Source organism: Syngnathus typhle, linkage group LG3, assembly GCF_033458585.1.
Source record: "Syngnathus typhle isolate RoL2023-S1 ecotype Sweden linkage group LG3, RoL_Styp_1.0, whole genome shotgun sequence".
In the NCBI taxonomy this organism is placed as follows: domain Eukaryota; kingdom Metazoa; phylum Chordata; class Actinopteri; order Syngnathiformes; family Syngnathidae; genus Syngnathus; species Syngnathus typhle.
In genome coordinates, this window is record NC_083740.1 from 17810128 (window position 1) to 17828654 (window position 18527).

At 43.5% G+C, this 18527-nt stretch overlaps 1 protein-coding gene across 1 annotated transcript in view; it reads right to left on the reverse strand.

The window, feature by feature from the left end:
- Nucleotides 1–670: 670 nt before the first annotated feature.
- The window catches only part of LOC133151242 (multidrug and toxin extrusion protein 1-like), a 259852-nt gene continuing 241995 nt past the window's right edge, over nt 671–18527 (reverse strand). Inside the window, exons 11-16 of the mRNA XM_061274104.1 lie at nt 10944–11019; nt 9400–9469; nt 9188–9320; nt 9022–9116; nt 8867–8933; nt 671–888 (exon numbers count right to left, since the gene is read on the reverse strand). Coding sequence (XP_061130088.1) covers nt 671–888; nt 8867–8933; nt 9022–9116; nt 9188–9320; nt 9400–9469; nt 10944–11019 — 659 coding nt within the window. The remainder of the gene's footprint in view (nt 889–8866; nt 8934–9021; nt 9117–9187; nt 9321–9399; nt 9470–10943; nt 11020–18527) is intronic.

The following is an 18527-nucleotide window of genomic DNA, read 5'->3' on the forward strand; positions in this document are numbered from 1 at the left end:
TTGACACCCCTGATCTACAGTAATCTGGATTTAATTGAATAAAATTATTATGAGAATAAAATCTTTCTGATGTAAAATACAATGTTAAAAATTTAATTGCACAATAAGTTGTCACGAATTGAATCTGCCACATCTGTAATACATACAATGCATATTACATATTAGAAATATGTATAAAAAAACATTTTTACAATAGGAGCCCATTTGCTATCACCATAACTGTCTCATCCATTAAATAAGCAACCCAAGTTTATCCCTGTTTCTCATCTGACAAAATTTAATCAAGACTTGTCTCCTTGTGTTGCCGTTTAGAGTTCAACTGCTGTTCCCACTCACAGAGCTTGATTGTCTTTTCTTTCTCAGGTGGAGTGTATTCTTCAGTCAATGCTTTGTTTTGTTTAAGCTCCACTTTTGTGCACGCTCTGCCTGCACCTAGTTTTCAGTCTTGCAATCATTGGCCCATATCAAGGTGCAGAATGAACACTATTGCTGAATAAACACCAAACACAATGCAAAGTGATTGCATTTACATACATTATTGACACGTTTATGGTCGTGGGTTTGATCGTGATGATTTACTCATGACATAAGAGATGAGTTGATATTAGAAGCAACTATTGAGTCCTCCAGTGTTCACTTAATGACTGTCCGTTACAAACCAACACGAGGCTCATTGCAGCAGTTTGTCAAGGAAGTGACGGACGATAATTCCGGCTGCTAAGATGGCAACAAAGATAAGTAAAATCAAGCTACGCTTCAAAAGCAGCTGTTTTACTGTGAGAACATTGGTAGTTGGAGTTTTAGGTTGATCTGGAAGCTGTTGGCCCTCTGAAGCGCTCTCACACCTGGATGTAGGACAAGTAACTGGGTCCTGGTTGGTGTTTGACTCTGAAGATTCAAAAACACAACTATAGTTTGAACACTTAACAGACAAAAATATTGGCTTCACTTTGTACTCGACCAGAGACAAAATACTCATAATACGATATATTGCATTGCAACGGCTCCATATACGGAAATGGCACTCAAGATACTGACACAGTTTCTGGCCAACATCTGAGTATTTGCAGTTGCAACTTAATGGTGAATTGAACTTTGTCACCTCGGAATGTCTGTATTCAGCTCCATGTTGAAAATATTTATTATTATATTTATTATATTTTATATTATATTATATTTATATTTATTATTTTTATTTAGTATTATTTATTTATATTTTTAGTATTGTTTGCCGACCTACTTTCTACCTTGTGGTATTCATTGGCGCCCAAATAATATTTTATATTTTTCAGCCATCTGGTTTAAGTGGTAAAATTTTGGTTACATCAGGTAAAAAATACCTGTGTGCTCCAAAGATTAGGTTATATATAGTATATATATCCATCCATCCATCCATCCATCCATCCATCCATCCATCCATCCATCCATCCATCCATCCATCCATCCATCCATCCATCCATCCATCCATTTATTTTCTGTACTGCTTTATCCCCACGGGGGTCACGGGTGTGATGGAGCCTATCCCAGCAGTCATCGGGCAGTAGGCAGGGGACACCCTGAACTGGTTAACATTCAACCGCAGGGCACACAGAGACGAACAACCATCCGTGCTCGCACTCACATCTATGGGCAATCTATGGTGTTATTAAATAGTTATAATGAGAAATGAGTCATAAATGAGAAAATATTGGGTTTTTAAGTGCGCCTTATAGTTCGGAAAATACGATAGATAGATAGATAGATAGATAGATAGATAGATAGATAGATAGATAGATAGATAGATAGATAGATAGATAGATAGATAGATAGATAGATAGATAGATAGATAGATAGATAGATAGATAGATAGATAGATAGATAGATAGATAGACACACACACACAGCAGGAATAAGCTCCAGCACGCCCAGAAAATGTACCACTGTGTTTGTGTGTGTATATATAAATACATAAATATATATATATATATATGGAGGCATCCTTCAAACACGCAGTCTCCACAGTGCAGTCTGCGACACAGACCACTCCCTTGTGCTCTGTAGAGTCAAGCTACAGGCAAAAAAACTACACAGATCCAAATCAAAGGGAGCGCCACGCATCGACAGCAGCAAAACAACCGACCCAACCAAAGCTACAGCCTTCCTCTGTGCCTTAGAAGTCTCCCTCCACGGCCCACCCCAGTCCAGCTCCGCTCAGCGGTACTGGGATGGCTTGAGGGATGCCATACACAGCACGGCTCTGTCGGTCTTTGGCATAAAGCAGGGAAAACCAAATGACTGGTTCAATGCCAATTTAACAACATTGGCACCAATTCTTGAAGAAAAACGCGTCGCACTCACAAATTACAAGCGCACACCAAACACCAAAACTCTACAGACCCTCCGATCTTCTAGGGGGAAACTCCAACAAGCCGCTAGACGTTGTGCCAACGACTATTGGCTACAGCTCTGCAGCAACATTCAAGTAGCTGCTGACACAGGCAACATCAGACTCATGTTCGATGGCATCAAAAAGGCACTTGGACCATCACCCCGCAAAATTGTCCCATTGAAATCAGTTTCGGGAGAAACCATCGCTGAACGCTCTAAGCAGCTGGACCGCTGGGTGGAACACTACTCAGAGCTCTATGCCAAGGACAACAGTGTCTCTGATGCAGCCCTCAGGCATGTAGGGCACCTACCTGTTATGGAAGAGCTCGACATGGAACCAACAACTGAGGAGCTAAGCAAAGCAATTAACAGCCTGCCCAGCGGAAAAGCTCCAGGCACCGATGGGATAACAGCCGAAGTCCTCAAGTGTGGGAAGCCTGCTCTTCTGCATAGACTGCACAAGCTTTTATGCCTGTGCTGGAAAGAAGGCTCTGTCCCACAGGACATGAGAAATGCTAACATCGTCACCTTGTACAAAAACAAGGGAGACAGGAGTGACTGTAACAACTACCGTGGCATCTCCCTACTCAGCATTACCGGTAAGCTCTTTGCTCGAGTTGTACTAAACAGACTCCAAGTCCTCGCAGAGATGCTCTACCCAGAGTCACAGGCAGGGTTCAGAGCAGGAAGATCAACTCTGGACATGATCTTCACCCTGAGACAGCTGCAGGAGAAGTGCAGAGAACAACATAAACCTCTCTACATGGCCTTCGTTGACCTTACCAAGGCTTTTGACCTGGTGAGCAGGAGCGGCCTTTTCCAAATGGTGGAACGGATAGGTTGCCCGCCAAAACTCCTCAGCATCCTCCAGTCCTTCCACACTGACATGAAAGGTACTGTTCAGTACGATGGGTACACTTCTGAGTCCTTTAACATCCGCTGTGGTGTCAAACAGGGATGCGTTTTGGCACCCACTCTGTTTGGGATATTCTTCTCTCTCCTCCTGCGCCAAGCCTTCGGAACATCAACTGAAGGAGTTTACTTACACACCAGGACAGACGGCAAGCTATTCAACCTATCCCGACTGAGAGCAAAAACCAAGGTCAGACCACTCACCATTCGGGACATGTTGTTTGCTGATGATGCAGTATTGGCAACACACACTAGGGAACACCTGCAGACTCTTCTAGACCGGTTCAGCCAAGCATGTCAGGACTTCAACCTCACCATCAGCCTAAACAAAACCAAGACAATGGGCCAGGGGACTACTGTCCCACCCTCCATCACCATCAACAACTACACACTGGAAGCTGTAAGCAGCTTTATCTATCTTGGGTCTACCATCACCTGCAATTTATCACTCGATGCCGAGGTCAGCAGCCGGATTGGGAAAGCAGCTTCTACCTTTGGAAAACTGACACCCAGAGTATGGCAGAACAGCAAGCTCACCATCCATACAAAGGTGCAAGTGTACAGGGCCTGTGTCGTCAGTACACTCTTGTATGGCAGCGAAGCCTGGACTCTTTATGCACATCAAGAGAGAAGGCTAAACTCTTTCCATCTGCGTTGCCTGAGACGCATACTGGGCATCACCTGGCGGGACAGGATCACAGACAGTGCAGTCCTGGAGAGTGCACAGCTCCCCACTATGCTCTCCCTGCTGAAGCAGCGGCGTCTCCGTTGGCTGGGCCATGTCCGTCGGATGGAAGATGGTCGTATGTATGCCAAAGGACGTCTTATATGCAGAGCTAAAATCAGGCAAAAGGCAAGTGGGCCGCCCACTGCTCCGCTACAAGGATGTCTGCAAACAAGACCTCAAATCCTTCAACATCAACCCAGCCATCTGGGAAGACGTCGCCCAGGATCGTCACAAATGGCAACAGGCTCTCCAAAACGGGCTGCAGACCTACGAAATCACCCTGGCTCAACACCGAGAAACGAAAAGGAAATTGAGGAGGCAGCAAGCCACCATGCCCCCACCGCCACCGGGTCTGGCCCACATCTGTAACATCTGTGGCCGTGTCTGCCTCTCACGGATAGGACTCACCAGCCACAGCAGACGCTGTGCAAAGAACATCTAACCTCCAGACACAAGAAATCTATGGTCTTTCGAGACTGTGATGCCGATGATGATGATGATGATATATATATATATATATATATATATATATATATATATATATATATATATATCATCATCATCATCATCGGCGGTCACTCGGAACGAGTATGACGGTCTTCTTTTCAGGGTCGTCTACTTGTGGGTCCGCAGGTGGGCGTAGAGGCCGATCCGGGATCCACATATTTTTGTGCAGTGTGGGCAGGGGAAAGTGGTGGTGGGTTGTGGTCGTGCTGGAGCCAGTTTTTGTCTTTCCTTTCGGAGTTGTCGTTTGGTTTCTGCGACACGGCGGAGTTCCTTTTCGTGATGTGCTGCACCTTCTTGCACCGCTGCCCTCCAGCAGTTCCTGTTCAAGGCGATGCGCTCCCAGTCCCGAGATGTTATTTGGAATTTCTTGAGATTGGTCTTGAGGTTGTCCTTAAAACGTTTCTTTTGCCCGCCCGGGGCTCGCGGACCTCTCTCCAGCTGGGAGTATAACATCTGTTTGGGGAGGCGGGTGTCAGCCATGCGGATGAGATGTCCTGTCCATCGGAGTTGGTGCTGCATTATTAAGGTGGTGATGCTCGGTATCCTGGCTTCCTCCAGAACGCTGATGTTTGTGCGTCTGTCCTCCCATTTGATCCGGAGTATTTTCCTCAAGGTTCTCTGGTGGTGTTGTTCAAGAGCTCTTAGGTGCCTGCTGTAGGTTGTCCATGACTCTGCCCCGTAAAGTAAGGTGGGGAGAACCACAGCTTTGTAAACCAGGAGCTTGGTGTCAACCCGGAGGTCTCGGTCTTCGAAGACTCTTTTCCGGAGTCTGGCATACGCTCCACTGGCACAGCTCAGGCGATGGTTGACCTCGGAGTCAATGTCCGCTTTGGAGGAGAGAAAACAGCCGAGGTAGGGGAAATGGTGAACATATTCAAGTGCAGTGTTGTCCACATTTATGATGGGCGGAGTAGATGGCTGGTTGGGTGGGGGTTGATGTAGCACCTGGGTCTTCTTGATGTTCACGGTCAGACCCAGGGCTCTGTATGCCTTAGCAAAGGAGTTCAGGATGCCCTGGAGGTCTTCTGCAGAGTGTGCTGCTATGGCATTATCGTCTGCATACTGGAGCTCCACGACCGTGGTGGTTCTGATCTTGGTTTTGGCTTTGAACCTGTTAAGGTTGAAGAGCCTGCCATCAGTCCTGTACCATATTGGGATTCCGTGTGGGAGTTCTTTGTTGATGAGGTGGAGTATGGCGGCAATGAAGACAGAGAACAGGGTGGGTGCAATAATGCATCCCTGTTTGACCCCTGTCTCTACAGTGAAAGGCTCAGTCAAGGAGCTGTTATTGAGCACTGTGGCTGTCATTCCGTCATGTAATAAACGCAGTATTCTGACGTATTTGTCCGGGCAACCATACCTCAGAAGGATGCTCCATAGGGCCTGGCGATCCACCGTGTCAAAGGCTTTTGTAAGGTCTATGAAAGCCATGAACAAAGGCTGTTTATGCTCACGGCATTTCTCCTGGAGTTGGCGTGCTGTAAAAATCATGTCTGCAGTGCCTCTAGATGGGCGAAAACCGCACTGCGATTCTGGGAGAATTTCCTCAGACAGTGGCAGTAGGCGATTGGCAAGAACACGAGCAAGTACTTTGCCAACTGTTGAAAGGAGCGAGATGCCCCTATAGTTTCCGCAATCCGCTTTGTCCCCTTTCTTGAAAATGGTCACTATCAGAGCATCCCTGTGCTCCGAGGGGAGTACTTCTTTTTCCCAGACCTTCAGAAAGAGGGAATGGAGGTGGCGCTGGAGCTCTAGTCCACCTTCCTTTAGGACCTCAGCTGGGATCCCATCTGGCCCAGAGGCCTTGTTGTTCTTCAGGCTCCTGATGGCATCTTGGACCTCTACTAAAGTGGGAGGTTCACCCATGTCTTCCCTGATGGGACTCTGAGGGATGTGACTGAGGAAATCTGACTGAGTTGTGCTGTCACGGTTGAGGAGTTCTTCAAAGTGCTCTCTCCACCGGTTGTTTATGGACTCATTGTCCTTCAACAGCTCCTGCCCGTCTTTAGAGCGTAGGGGGTTTTGGCCGCGATGGCTTGGGCCGTAGACAGCCTTAGTAGCGCTGAAAAAGCCTCTGGTGTCACCAGAGTCTGCCAAACTCTGGATTTCCAGTGCCCTTTCTGTCCACCAGGAGTTTTTAATCTGTCTCACCCGGCTCTGGACGTCAGCCTTGGCTTTGGAGTGGGCCTGTCTCTTTGCTGTGCAGGTGATGTCATTTTGCCAGACACGAAATGTTTCCCTTTTCTTGGAGATGAGCTGTTCTATCTCTGTGTCGTTCTCATCAAACCAGTCCTGATGCTTTCTGGCCTTGTACCCGAGAGTGGCACGGCAGGTGTCGAGGATGGAAGACTTGAGCAGGCTCCAGTGTTTTTCGATGTCCTCAGGGTATTCCTGAATGAGGCTTTCTCCAAGAGAGGCCTGAAACAGCTGCAGGGCGGCAGTGTTGTTCAGGGCCTCGAGGTTTAGTCTCTGCCGGCTCAGCTTCTTTTGGAGTCTCCTCTTCCTCTTGAGTCTGATGGACATCGTGGATCGTATCAGGCGGTGATCTGTCCAGCAGGCCTCTGAATCCATCATGGCTTTTGTGATGGTCACGTCGCGCTGATCCCTGGCTCTGACAATGACATAGTCAATAAGATGCCATTGTTTAGAGCGAGGGTGTCTCCATGAACCCTTGAGTTTGTTCTTCTGGCGAAAGATGGTATTCGTGATGGTAAGGTCATATTGAGCACATTTGCTAAGAAGCAAAACCCCGTTGGAGTTGATGTTTCCAATGCCTTCCTTTCCAATGGTGCCCTTCCAGAGGTGGTGGTCCCGGCCCACTCTGGCATTGAAATCTCCCAGTATAATAATCTTGTCCTCTTTGGGGATTTTTGACAATACATCATCCAGACAGGCATAGAAGGCCTCTTTTTTGTCCTCATCGGAAGCAAGGGTAGGTGCATAAGCACTAAGAACTGTTGCCGTCTGGTTGTTGACCAGCACCAGACGGAGGGTCATCAGGCGCTCACTGATTCCCACAGGGAGTTCAGAGAGCTGACTGATCAGTTGGTTCTTGATGGCAAAACCAACCCCATGGATCCTAGGCTCATCTGTGGCCTTTCCTTTCCAAAAGAAAGTGTATCCACCCTTTTCCTCCTTCAGATGACCTTCCTCTGCCCGCCGGGTTTCTGAAAGAGCAGCTATGTCAATCCGGCATCTTCTCAGTTCCCTGGCAATGATGGCGGTTCTCCTCTCCGGCCTATCACTGGTTACACTGTCCATTAGTGTGCGCACATTCCATGCTCCAAAATTCATGTTTTTGTGGTTTCGACCGCATATTGGTGATCCCTCTGAACGCGGTAATCCAGTCGGGAGGTTTGAGGCAGGCTATGTTTAGGGCACCTTTTCTAGCCCCTTCCCCATCAGGGGTGAGCAGAGTGGATCCTAAAAAGGGCTGCTCAGTCGTGGATGCAGCTACCGAAGAGCTCTATCTGCCTCGGTCCAGGAGCCCAACGATCATCTAACATCCACCGCCTGATGTGCCAGCTTGTGACTAGGGGCTTCCAGACTTCACAATCCTGCCCCCGTTGCCACTTACTGGTCGCCACAGGACTTTAATCCGGGATGTAAGGTGGATTCCCTGAAAAAGACGCCTGTGCGTGACTTTGTTTAAAGTGGGGAGACTGGTGCACAGACAGTCACCACACTGTCCTTGACAGATCGGGGTCAGAGTCCAGTGGCAAGGAGACCAAGACGACTGGTGACCCTTTTCTGCTGCAGCCTTCATCCGCCTTCCCAGCCGTTGTGACGCCACCCCTCAGGTCAGCCATCATCCTCCGCCTGGTCCACCGTTGAGGTCTTCACTATTTACCCATAGCTGGAGCTGTTTACCCACAGCCGGGACAGTGGTTGATGGGCAGTAGGGCGTGTCCACACACCGGTGGGCCTACATGCCACATCTCTGGGGCCCACTGCTGCTCCGAGATCCTGCACAACTTAGCCTGGGACCGCAAGGTGCCAGTTACCGTGTGTGGCCACGAGGAGGCGTGTGCAAGTCTTGGCAATGGAGAGGCTGTGTACCGGCTGAGGAGACTTACACACTCGGCTCCTCTTTTCACCCCCGGAAACAGAGGGCTAGCCGGTGGCGGTAGCTGAAAGCAGAAAAGTGGCAAGCAGAGGCAGCATGCAGCATGCACAAACTACAGGCACTACTACTCCAACACTACTGCACTGACGCATCACACGCCCTGTGCGCTGATGGAACACACACACTTATATATATATATATATATATACACACATATATAGTACTGTAAAGTGTTTTGTTTGTTAAATCCTCAAAATAAAGATGGCTATTTGTACGCCTGAACTTACCGAACTTGCAATCTTCTGTCTTGACCGTGTCGTCATAGGGGACCTGGACCCCGGCTCTAATTTTAGCCTGATTGAAGGCATTAAAAAATGTTACAATGCAAATCACTTAATTTCAAAAAGTCACATTTGTGTTTTCAGAGAATTGAGTAACCCACCTTTTCGGCAGCCTTACTCCAATCTAGTTTGTATAGATAAAACAGTAAGAAAGTAGCCTGCATGAAGACACAGAGAGTAAGACCTATCCAAAGCCCTATTGAAGAAACAACACCAGCGTTTCTGAAACTCATGACACATTTTGATTCCAGAACATGCAGGTCTTACCTAGGATGTTCAATTTTGCCGCAAAGGTTAAGGCCAAGCCAATGGGAAAGCCAATGAAGTAGTGTCCCACCAGGTTACAAAGAGCACCAACCTTTTGTTTCCCAACTCCTCGGATGACACCTCCACACGCACCCTGCGGTGATTGTTGGAAGTTCACACAAAGCACATTTAAAACTTTTCCTAAAATGTCAGATAGGATTTTCTTTTCTTACCGCAACAGCGTCAGAAAGATGCAAGAAGACGAAAACAATCAAGATTTCAGCAACCCGTTTCAAAATTTCTCTGAAGGTTATGAGACAAATATGATGAGATACAACATGAAAATTCTAGCAAAAGAAAAGCAAGTAGCTCTGTGAGGTGCTGACATGTAAAAATATTCCAAATAATTTATGGGTAATAATATGTACGTAATGTAATGTAATATGTACGCTTTCTTCACAAGCTATAGTCTGAATTTGTGAACTCATTGTTTTTGATTGTAATTTGTTCCCACTTGCACAGCATGGTATTAATTATGCGTGATTTTAAATTTTGATCTACAATCACATCAGATTACATCTTAATTTTATTCACTTATAAAGTAATATTTTTCTATTTTAAAATTTTGAGTTTAACTGGTTTGATAGTTCATTGAGAACTCTCATTCCTTTATTATTCACTGTCAATGGGGTGCATTAAATGCAATTGCATTTGAATTAGATTTAGCACTTTGCGAGAATATGTTATTGTAAATAAGTGTTAGTCGTAACAAAAACATAATACAGTGAGCACTCATTTTTTGCTGGAGATGCATTCCAGAACCATCTGCAAAAAACTAAAATCCGCAAAGTAGAAACAATATATGGATTATTTAGAAAATTAAACACCATATTGAAATTTTCAACACGTAATGTTTTAGTTGGTTGCTAGGGAGCACAGGTGTAATGGAAGTCATTTAGAAAGTGTCTGCCTTCAGAAATACCACATTATGCTAACCCAGGGGACATCACGCATAGCGAAACCAAAGTGAGTCGGTTGCGGATGAATCTCCTGTTGCATTATGGTCATATACATATATTAAAGGCTCCTCAATACTTTTACGCTACATAAACCGTTCCCATTCCCTTAATAACTATTCCCACACTGTTCTGTACATATATTGTACCTTTACAGTACCGTAATTTTCGGACTATAAGTCGCGTTTTTTTTCATAGTTTGGGTGGGGGGGCGACTTATACTCAGGAACGACTTATATACATATATATGGTTTTTTTTCACTTTTTTGGGCATTTTATGGCTGGTGCGACTTATACTCCGGTGCGACTTATAGTCCGGAAATTACGGTAAATAAAAGAACAGACACGTGATATTGTCACATGCTCCGATTCCTTCTGCACCAGTTTCTGCATGTGGCCGGCTGCCGCCTCCTGCGCTTGAACTCAGTCACGTCCACAGTGATGCACATTGCTCAGAGGCACGTGTGTATTTGCCCGTTACTTATAAACCCGTGAAGTAGCGCATTTGCAAAAGGAGAAGCGCAAAGTGGCGAGGGATCACTGTAAACACGTTTTTAATCTCTATAACAACTTTAGTTTTATTCACTTTTTTCCCCCACAACAAATGACTGTTGTTTTAACTTACTAGGTTATAATTAAGTAATTCATTTACATGTTCTGATAGCTTTTTAATGTGAACTACTGTATTCTTTAAAGACAGTTCCTCGGTGTGGCACGTATTACGAGCGCCAAAGTTACTAATATGTAACAGTATAACTCACAGGTCTGAGGTGAAAATGTAGCCAATGACACTTTTGGCAAGGGTGATGGTAAGACCAACAAAAAAGGCCACGATAACTGCAATGGGAAACAGAGTAAGAGCAATAGATGTTTACACTTCAGTTACCAGATCAAGGATGACAAAAATGAAAATAACTGTCACAAAGGTAGTGGTGGTGGGAGGGTATAGACCAGGGGTGTCAAACTCGTTTTTTTCGCGGGCCGCATTGTAGTCATAGCTTCTTTCGGAGGGCCATTATGACTGTCAACCCAAATAATTGTATGAGCACCTCATATTATATACAGTAAAAGCTACAAAACAAACTGTCAAATAACTCGTTTTCAAATCATACGAGTAAAAACTGGGCAAATATTTAAAAAAAAGATATTAAAAGTGAAGACAATTTGCAATTCTAGTAATGACACATGAATTTGATGCACAATTTGTTTCTTATTCAGACATTTCTGTTATCCATTTCATTACTTGCCTATTACTACATGCCATGTGCTTTGTGGCCAATCTCCAATTAAGCAGTGTTTTTATGGCCTTATCCTTGCTGCTTAGCAAATGTAAAATTTACCGATATCATTTCCAGTTTTTTACTCGCAAACATGTTATTTACATGTATATTATGAACTTGTGTGCCTCGCTTTACGGAACCTGATTTTGAAGATATCTCCCTTGCAGCTGGTACATAAATGCCGCCTGAAGGGGGAAATCATAATCTTACATGATAGAAGCACATAATGTCTAGTGCTATAACTCATGCAAACCAAGATGAATGTGAACTCACCGGCAGAGCAGGCATGGAGATCTTCACATAAAGTTGTGACAGACTATGCAACACACAAATAGCCATGTAAAAATTTGGGTTGGAAACATACACGAACATATGTATTACATTGTACATTACAGCATACAATATATGTATTATATTTATTTTGTTAACTTCCATTACTACTACTACTAACTATTACTTTTACAATAATTCAAATGGGCATTAAGCAGCTGAAAGAAGCCATGAAACACAGTGAAGCATTGGTTTATAGAGTATCCAAGAGTCTGACTGATTTGATAAAATGTAATGATAAGAACAACAACAACAATTATTAATATTATTGTCATTATTATTATGAACAATAGGCTCTTTCCAAAATTATTGTAACCAAGATGCTGCAGATTGAAAAGTGACTGACCTGGCAACCTCTCGGCTCTGTTTGGCTACGATTAGAATAGGTTCAGTGTTGATGAGAACAGCCCAGCAGGGGAAACAAGCCAGCAGTAGAATCAGAATCCCCCTCTGAAGGATCACCCCCACACGCTTCAGGTTTCCGCTCCCATAGGTCTACCCAAAGGCAGAATCAAATAGGCAGTGTTAGGAAACACTAACATCACACTAATGATTTGTTTAGATTCATGAAATGTAAACTAACTTGATACAATATATTATTGTTTAACTGTTTTAGTTGGAACCCATACAATCTGAGAGCCCAGTCAGAGTGGTTTGTGTTTCAATATCACTAATATAAATAAGGTAGAAGTGCAAGAAGTTGAGGACACTACCTGAGATATGAGGGTATCACAAGTTAAGGATAGCCCGGTTCCAATGGATAAACCGGTCACATTAACCACCTGCAATTAAAGCAGCATTGTCAATAATATGTTATTTTACAGTAAAACACAGTAAAATGTTTACTGTGACCTTTTTCACAACAGTCATTTTGACATTCAGTAGATACATACGTAACAGAGGATAAGAGTTCTCCATGCCATGAAAAAATATGCTGAGGATTGTGCAAATACAGAAATCAATTTTCCCATTTAACTTGGTCCACTTCTCAGAATGATCATGGAATCGCTTGTCTGATTGTTTAGAATGATCTTAGCGTGACAAAAAAATACTAATGTATCCTTTCTTCCTTTTTTTCCACCTTTCCTTTTTCCTATCCTCTATTTTTTTTAAATTTTGGTTAAGTAGTTGACCGAAGTCTCTATTTTACAGTATGCAGTATGCTAGGGATCAGTAACTGGTGGCCGCACAGACCCCTCGATTGATTAAACAAAAATAATAATAATAAATATAGGGGGGGGGGGGGGGCTTATAAACTATTTTCCTCTATATCTTGTAACCTTTCCTCTATTATGGTGGACCCCTACATAATCAGTGGCAACACAGGCTTACAAATTCGTAGATTATTTTTTCAACATTTAATTTTTTTTTTGTTTTTGTTTTTTTTGTGTTTTGTGTTTTTTGGGTTTACATAAAAAAATAACTGTTGGGGGACCCATCCCCTCACCTGAAGGAGGAGTGGCGCTCTTGGTTGGAAACTGGAGTGAGACCTCATCTCCTTGTTTGTGTGTGTATATGTGTTTTATGTGCCCGTAATTGATCTCTGCACATCATTGGACAATTGCTTTGCTGTAACAACCCTGCACATTGGCTGCTGGAAGAAGAATGTGTGTTGTGGGCTCTACTGAATGGCGAGCTTCAAATTATGCTGCTGTCAGTGTCAAGACTGGCCTCTTTGACATGTCCCTCCTTGTCACCGTCACCTTGAGTTTCTTGTTATTGTCTAGCCCTTGAATAGTGTAGATCAGGGATTGTCAATCGGTGGTTCGTGGCCCTCTAGTGGTTCGCGGCGGTATTGCAGGTGGTCCGCAAAATTGGAGATGGAAAATAATTGCAACATTTTTTTAAATGAAATTGATGCATTATTTTGACTTGATTAATTTTTCAGATAATTTCGTGATCAATCAACTGACTTTGAACAGGTTGCCCCCTCCCCAAGCAAAGTTACAGGGGGTTACTAACGCTAATAGAAGCGCTATTAGAATAAGTCGGCTCGTGAAAATAAGTACCCACTCCCATTTTCAAATTCTTAGCCATCAACATTTTCCATCCAATGGTGATTCCTGACTGCCTATTTATCACGTGGCTCAGTCGTAGAGTGAAAGTCTCCAAACCTGGTGGTGCTGGGTTCTATCTTCAAGCCCGGTGATCATGTCAAAGTGTCCTTGAGCAAGGCATATTTTGCTCTCAGTAGGGTTTGGCAGCGCCATTCATGGCAGCATCCATTTACTTTTTCTGTCTTCTTGGGTTTTCACCAAGTGTAGCATATTTGAACAGGTTTCTCCCTTCCCAAGTGAAGTTACAAGGGCTTGGTTATAGAGTGATAGACTTCAACCAAGAAGGTGGTGGGTTCAATCGTCAAGTCAATTTAGACTTGAATTTTTTCCCCAGCTAATTTTGTGAATCATTTACCCATTTAAACTACGTCAAATATAGCTGAGATTGCCAAAATAAACATACAGATGGAAATAAATAGCCTGTGTAGGCCTATCCTCTTTTGGTGCAAAATGAAATAACATTCTGCCAAAGCACTGGTCCCCAAGTTGCTTCTTGGTTATATTGGTGGTCCCTTGGACATAACCAGTTGAAAACCCCTGGTGTAGTTTTTTGGTTAATTGAATTTGTGAAGACTGTTGGGATAGGCTCCAGCACGCCCTCGACCCTTGGGGGGACGAGTGGTACGGAAAATAGATGGCTGGATTGATGAATTTGTGAAAGCTAGACGTGTTTGTTATTTTGGCCCTGGCTTACTCTGAAGGAGCTCTTCACATGGTATTAATCCACTTCTGATCAACCGTGTGGTATTTTATGTTATATCGTAGACCAACTTTTAGATAGTGGAGCAACTTTGAGATGTACTTGAAAGCCAGTGAATGAATGCTTTTCCTCGCCTGAATGACAGAAAACTACCAAAATGTTGGTGGATTTGTGGACATAACCTGTATGTATTAATCACAGATAATTGTGAAAAAAATGACTTACTGCAATTGATAATGATACAGCTGCAAGTTCTACTTTTCCCAAATGACCACAGAACACCATGCTGACGATGCTGATCATGAAGATCATCATCTGGGAAATGATCTGGAGGAGAAAAACGAATACAATAAATATTGTCACTTGTTTCACTGTATTTCTAAAGTAATGGCTGCCCATTTTTTCCCCACACTCTAACTACATTGATTTGTGCTTGGCAAATTGGTCTTCTGGATTAAATACATCAATTTGAAATAGAAATCTGAAATACCAAGCATGGCAGACTTTATATGAATCTGGGGGTGCATCTATCGATTAGTTTTGTATTCTAGTTATCGAGCGATTACTTACATCGATTAATCAGATAAAACATGCTTTTGTCTTATTAAGACATTACTCAGGATTTTGTACTCTTGTATGTATTTTTTCTGCACAGCCATCATTGTAACATTGTAAAAGCTCTTAACACGGCCATTAAAAGTGCAAACATAAAATACCCGAGTAAATTAAAACGTATACTGAAACATACGCAGAAACATACTCTGCGTGTACATAGTTCGGGGCGCACGTTTACGCAGCTGAGTTGGGACAAACGAATCGTCGAGGCAGAGTAAATGTAATCGATGCATTTTTTTAATCAAATAATTCAAAATACTTGATGAATCCTTTCAGCCCTATATGAATGTGTGTGGGACATGTTGAAGCCTTATAAGCGAGCGGGTTGAATGATTTTATGAAACTGATTGCAGTTTTTCTGATATTGTTTTTTACATTCGTTCATAGTGGAGAATTTGAGGAAATGTCAACCCTTTAATGAACCAGCTGTAAAGTAAACTACTACATATGTGGTTGGAAGGCGTAGGACATTGTATCCATTGCAGAGAATGCACTTTATCCTTCTCCAGCTCGGTGAAATATGACAGACTTGAGCCCTAAAGGGAGTACCGATTTTTTCCATGTATAATGCGCCCCCATGTATAATACGCACCCTAAAATGGCATGTTGATGCTGGAAAAAAGCCTGTACCCATGTATAATACGCACCCAAATTTTGACTCCTACTTAAGTCTGTGAACGTAAAATTATCTCAGAAATAAGATCATCTTTGGGAACAACCGGATCTTATTCTGCCGGTCAGTATCACTGCGCATGCGCTAGCATACTCAATAGCGAAGAAATGTTTCGGATTTGTGTAGGGTACATTGTGACAGCAAACGAGCAGGTGATCTAGCAAGCGTCTGATACGAGAGCATTGTGTTCGTATGGCACGTGTTTGAAGTGAGCAGCAGAGAAGAAAGCGCTTCTGTAATGGCGGCCTCCGTATGATATCCGGATTTAAAAAAAAAAAAAATAATAATGATAATTGTTTTCTTTTTTTTTGTACCTATGTATAATGTTCACCCCAGATTTTAGGACAATAAATTAGTTAAATTTTGCGCATTATACATGGAAAAAAAACGGTATTTGTTTCCTGGGGGCCATTGTTCTGTTCCAGTGGCGACAATGTCATCCAAATTTAACATTATTCTGGTGGAATCATTACTCCATTCAAGTGCTTCTTTTAGCAAGTGGATTAGCAACTGTTGCCCTCTTAGCAAATATATTAGACTACTTGAATAGCGTTTCACTTTACTCAAGCAGTGGCAGATTTGATGATCTCGTGTCCCTCAAATTTTGGTTTGCAGTTCAAAGCAAAAAAATCAACCTGTAACTTGAAAAACTTGAAAAAATTTGGGGCACAAGTCAAAGTACTAAATAAATTAGTATATAAATACTTTTATAATTTGAGTAGTTTTAAAACAATTACTTTTATACTATCACTTGTCAGAGTAACACGATCTCATATACTGTGAGACATCAGGCCTATGACAGAATAACGGTGACATAATAAAAGAACAAAGCACAGCACCTGCACAGCAACTGATACGGCAAGGAATTCTGACAGAATGAACACATAAAGGATTAAGACAAAAAGGACAAAGCATCAGCTACTGTATAGCAAGCGCTACATCGATAAATGACCGGTCACCCTAAAACCCCAAGTCCAGAACAAGAACCAAAGCAATTAAACAAACACAAGAAAACCGGAATGGCTGGAACAGAAAACAAACAGCAGCGAGAAGTGACAAAGAATTAAAGAAATCAAGAAACTAATGCTGATTCAGAGGGCGGCGGAAAGGGTTGCACAGCCTGAGGAGGGTAGAAGGACGGCGACACAGCTTGTGCCCCCTCAGCGAGGTCAGAGGGTAGCCGCAGGGCTTGTGTCGCTGGAGAGAGGGTTGGAGGCTTGTGCGTCCAGAGAAGGGTCTTGGAGGCTTGGGCAGCTGGAGCAGGGTTGGAGGACGGCCGCGGCGCACGCAACACCGCGGTGTGGTCGGGCGACGGTCGCCGAGCGTGCATTGCTGGCGAGGGTTGTGTGGTGGTCACAGGGCATGCTTTCTCTGGAACAGAGTCTGGCAATAAAGCTAAATCTGATCTGATTCTGATTCTGAATGAAGTAAGTGGCTTGGGCACATGTTTGCAATGACACAATTATGGGAAGAAAATTAGGAAACGACTGAGCTTACACAAAGAGCGTGGGGGTGGTCAGCAGGCTGTGGGCGGTAGTGGTGGGTAAGATGGATGGAGTTTGTGATGGTCTGAGTGACCCATCAAGGAGGAGCGACAAGAGGGATTCCTGGCGAAAAGACGAAGCAGTAGCTGGTAAGATGATCACTCTCTGATTGGAGGTGTAGGGATTGTTAGAAGGTGGCGGTGACGTGTCGGCACCATTCGTCACGGATGTAGACACAGATTCCTCCTCCTCGCGATTTTCACCCCTTTACAATGGCCCTACTGGACTTTCTCTGTCAGAGGCCTCAGGTAGTACGTGTTGGCGACAATGTCTCCGCCAGCATCACGCTGAGCACGTTGTATGCACACTGGCTTTTATTCGTTGTGTTATCTATTTATTTATTGTTACTCTTATCATTTATTGTTTGTGCCTTCTTGTTTTTGATATTGCGTCGTTTACTTGTATGTCTATCGTGTAATATGTCTTGTCACCGTGGGATAGGGAAAACGTAATTTCGATCTCTGTGTGTGTCTCGGCATGTGAAGATGTTGACAATAAAGCAGACTTTGACTTTGATGATACAGTGATTTATGATATTGAGTATGATCACAACGATAAAGCTCATGTTAATTAGAAGTGGTATATGATCAGAAACTTGGCTCTTCCACAATGCTCGAGTCATCCAGTAACACGGTCACCTGATAACTCTCAAATATAAACCAAGCCGAGACTCACTTCAATCCTCAGACAAGGACGTGCCTAATGATAATTCCGGCTGCCAAGATGGCAACACAGATAAGTAAAATCAAGCCACGCTTCAAAAGCAGTTGTTTCAGTGTGAGAACATCTGCAGTTTCATGCTGGTCTGGAATCTGTTGGTCCTCTGCAGTACTCTCACATCTGGGTGAAGGAGCAGGAACCACTGCAGTAGAGTCTAGAAACGAATTAAAAGCGTGATGTATTGACTGATGGGCAAATAATATCACAATAATGTAGCTTCTCATCCAAGTATGTTGCACTTACTGGCAGTTTTGACAAATTTGACCTCCAAATCACTGTATCCACTTTCATGTTGTCTAAACCATGCATTCAAAAGTTTGAGGTCACTTATAAATGATATTAATGATCATAATTATAATAATTAATATCATTTATTGCCCAGTTGTCTTACTGAGGTTTTTGGTGTTACTGATATCTGTTGTTAAA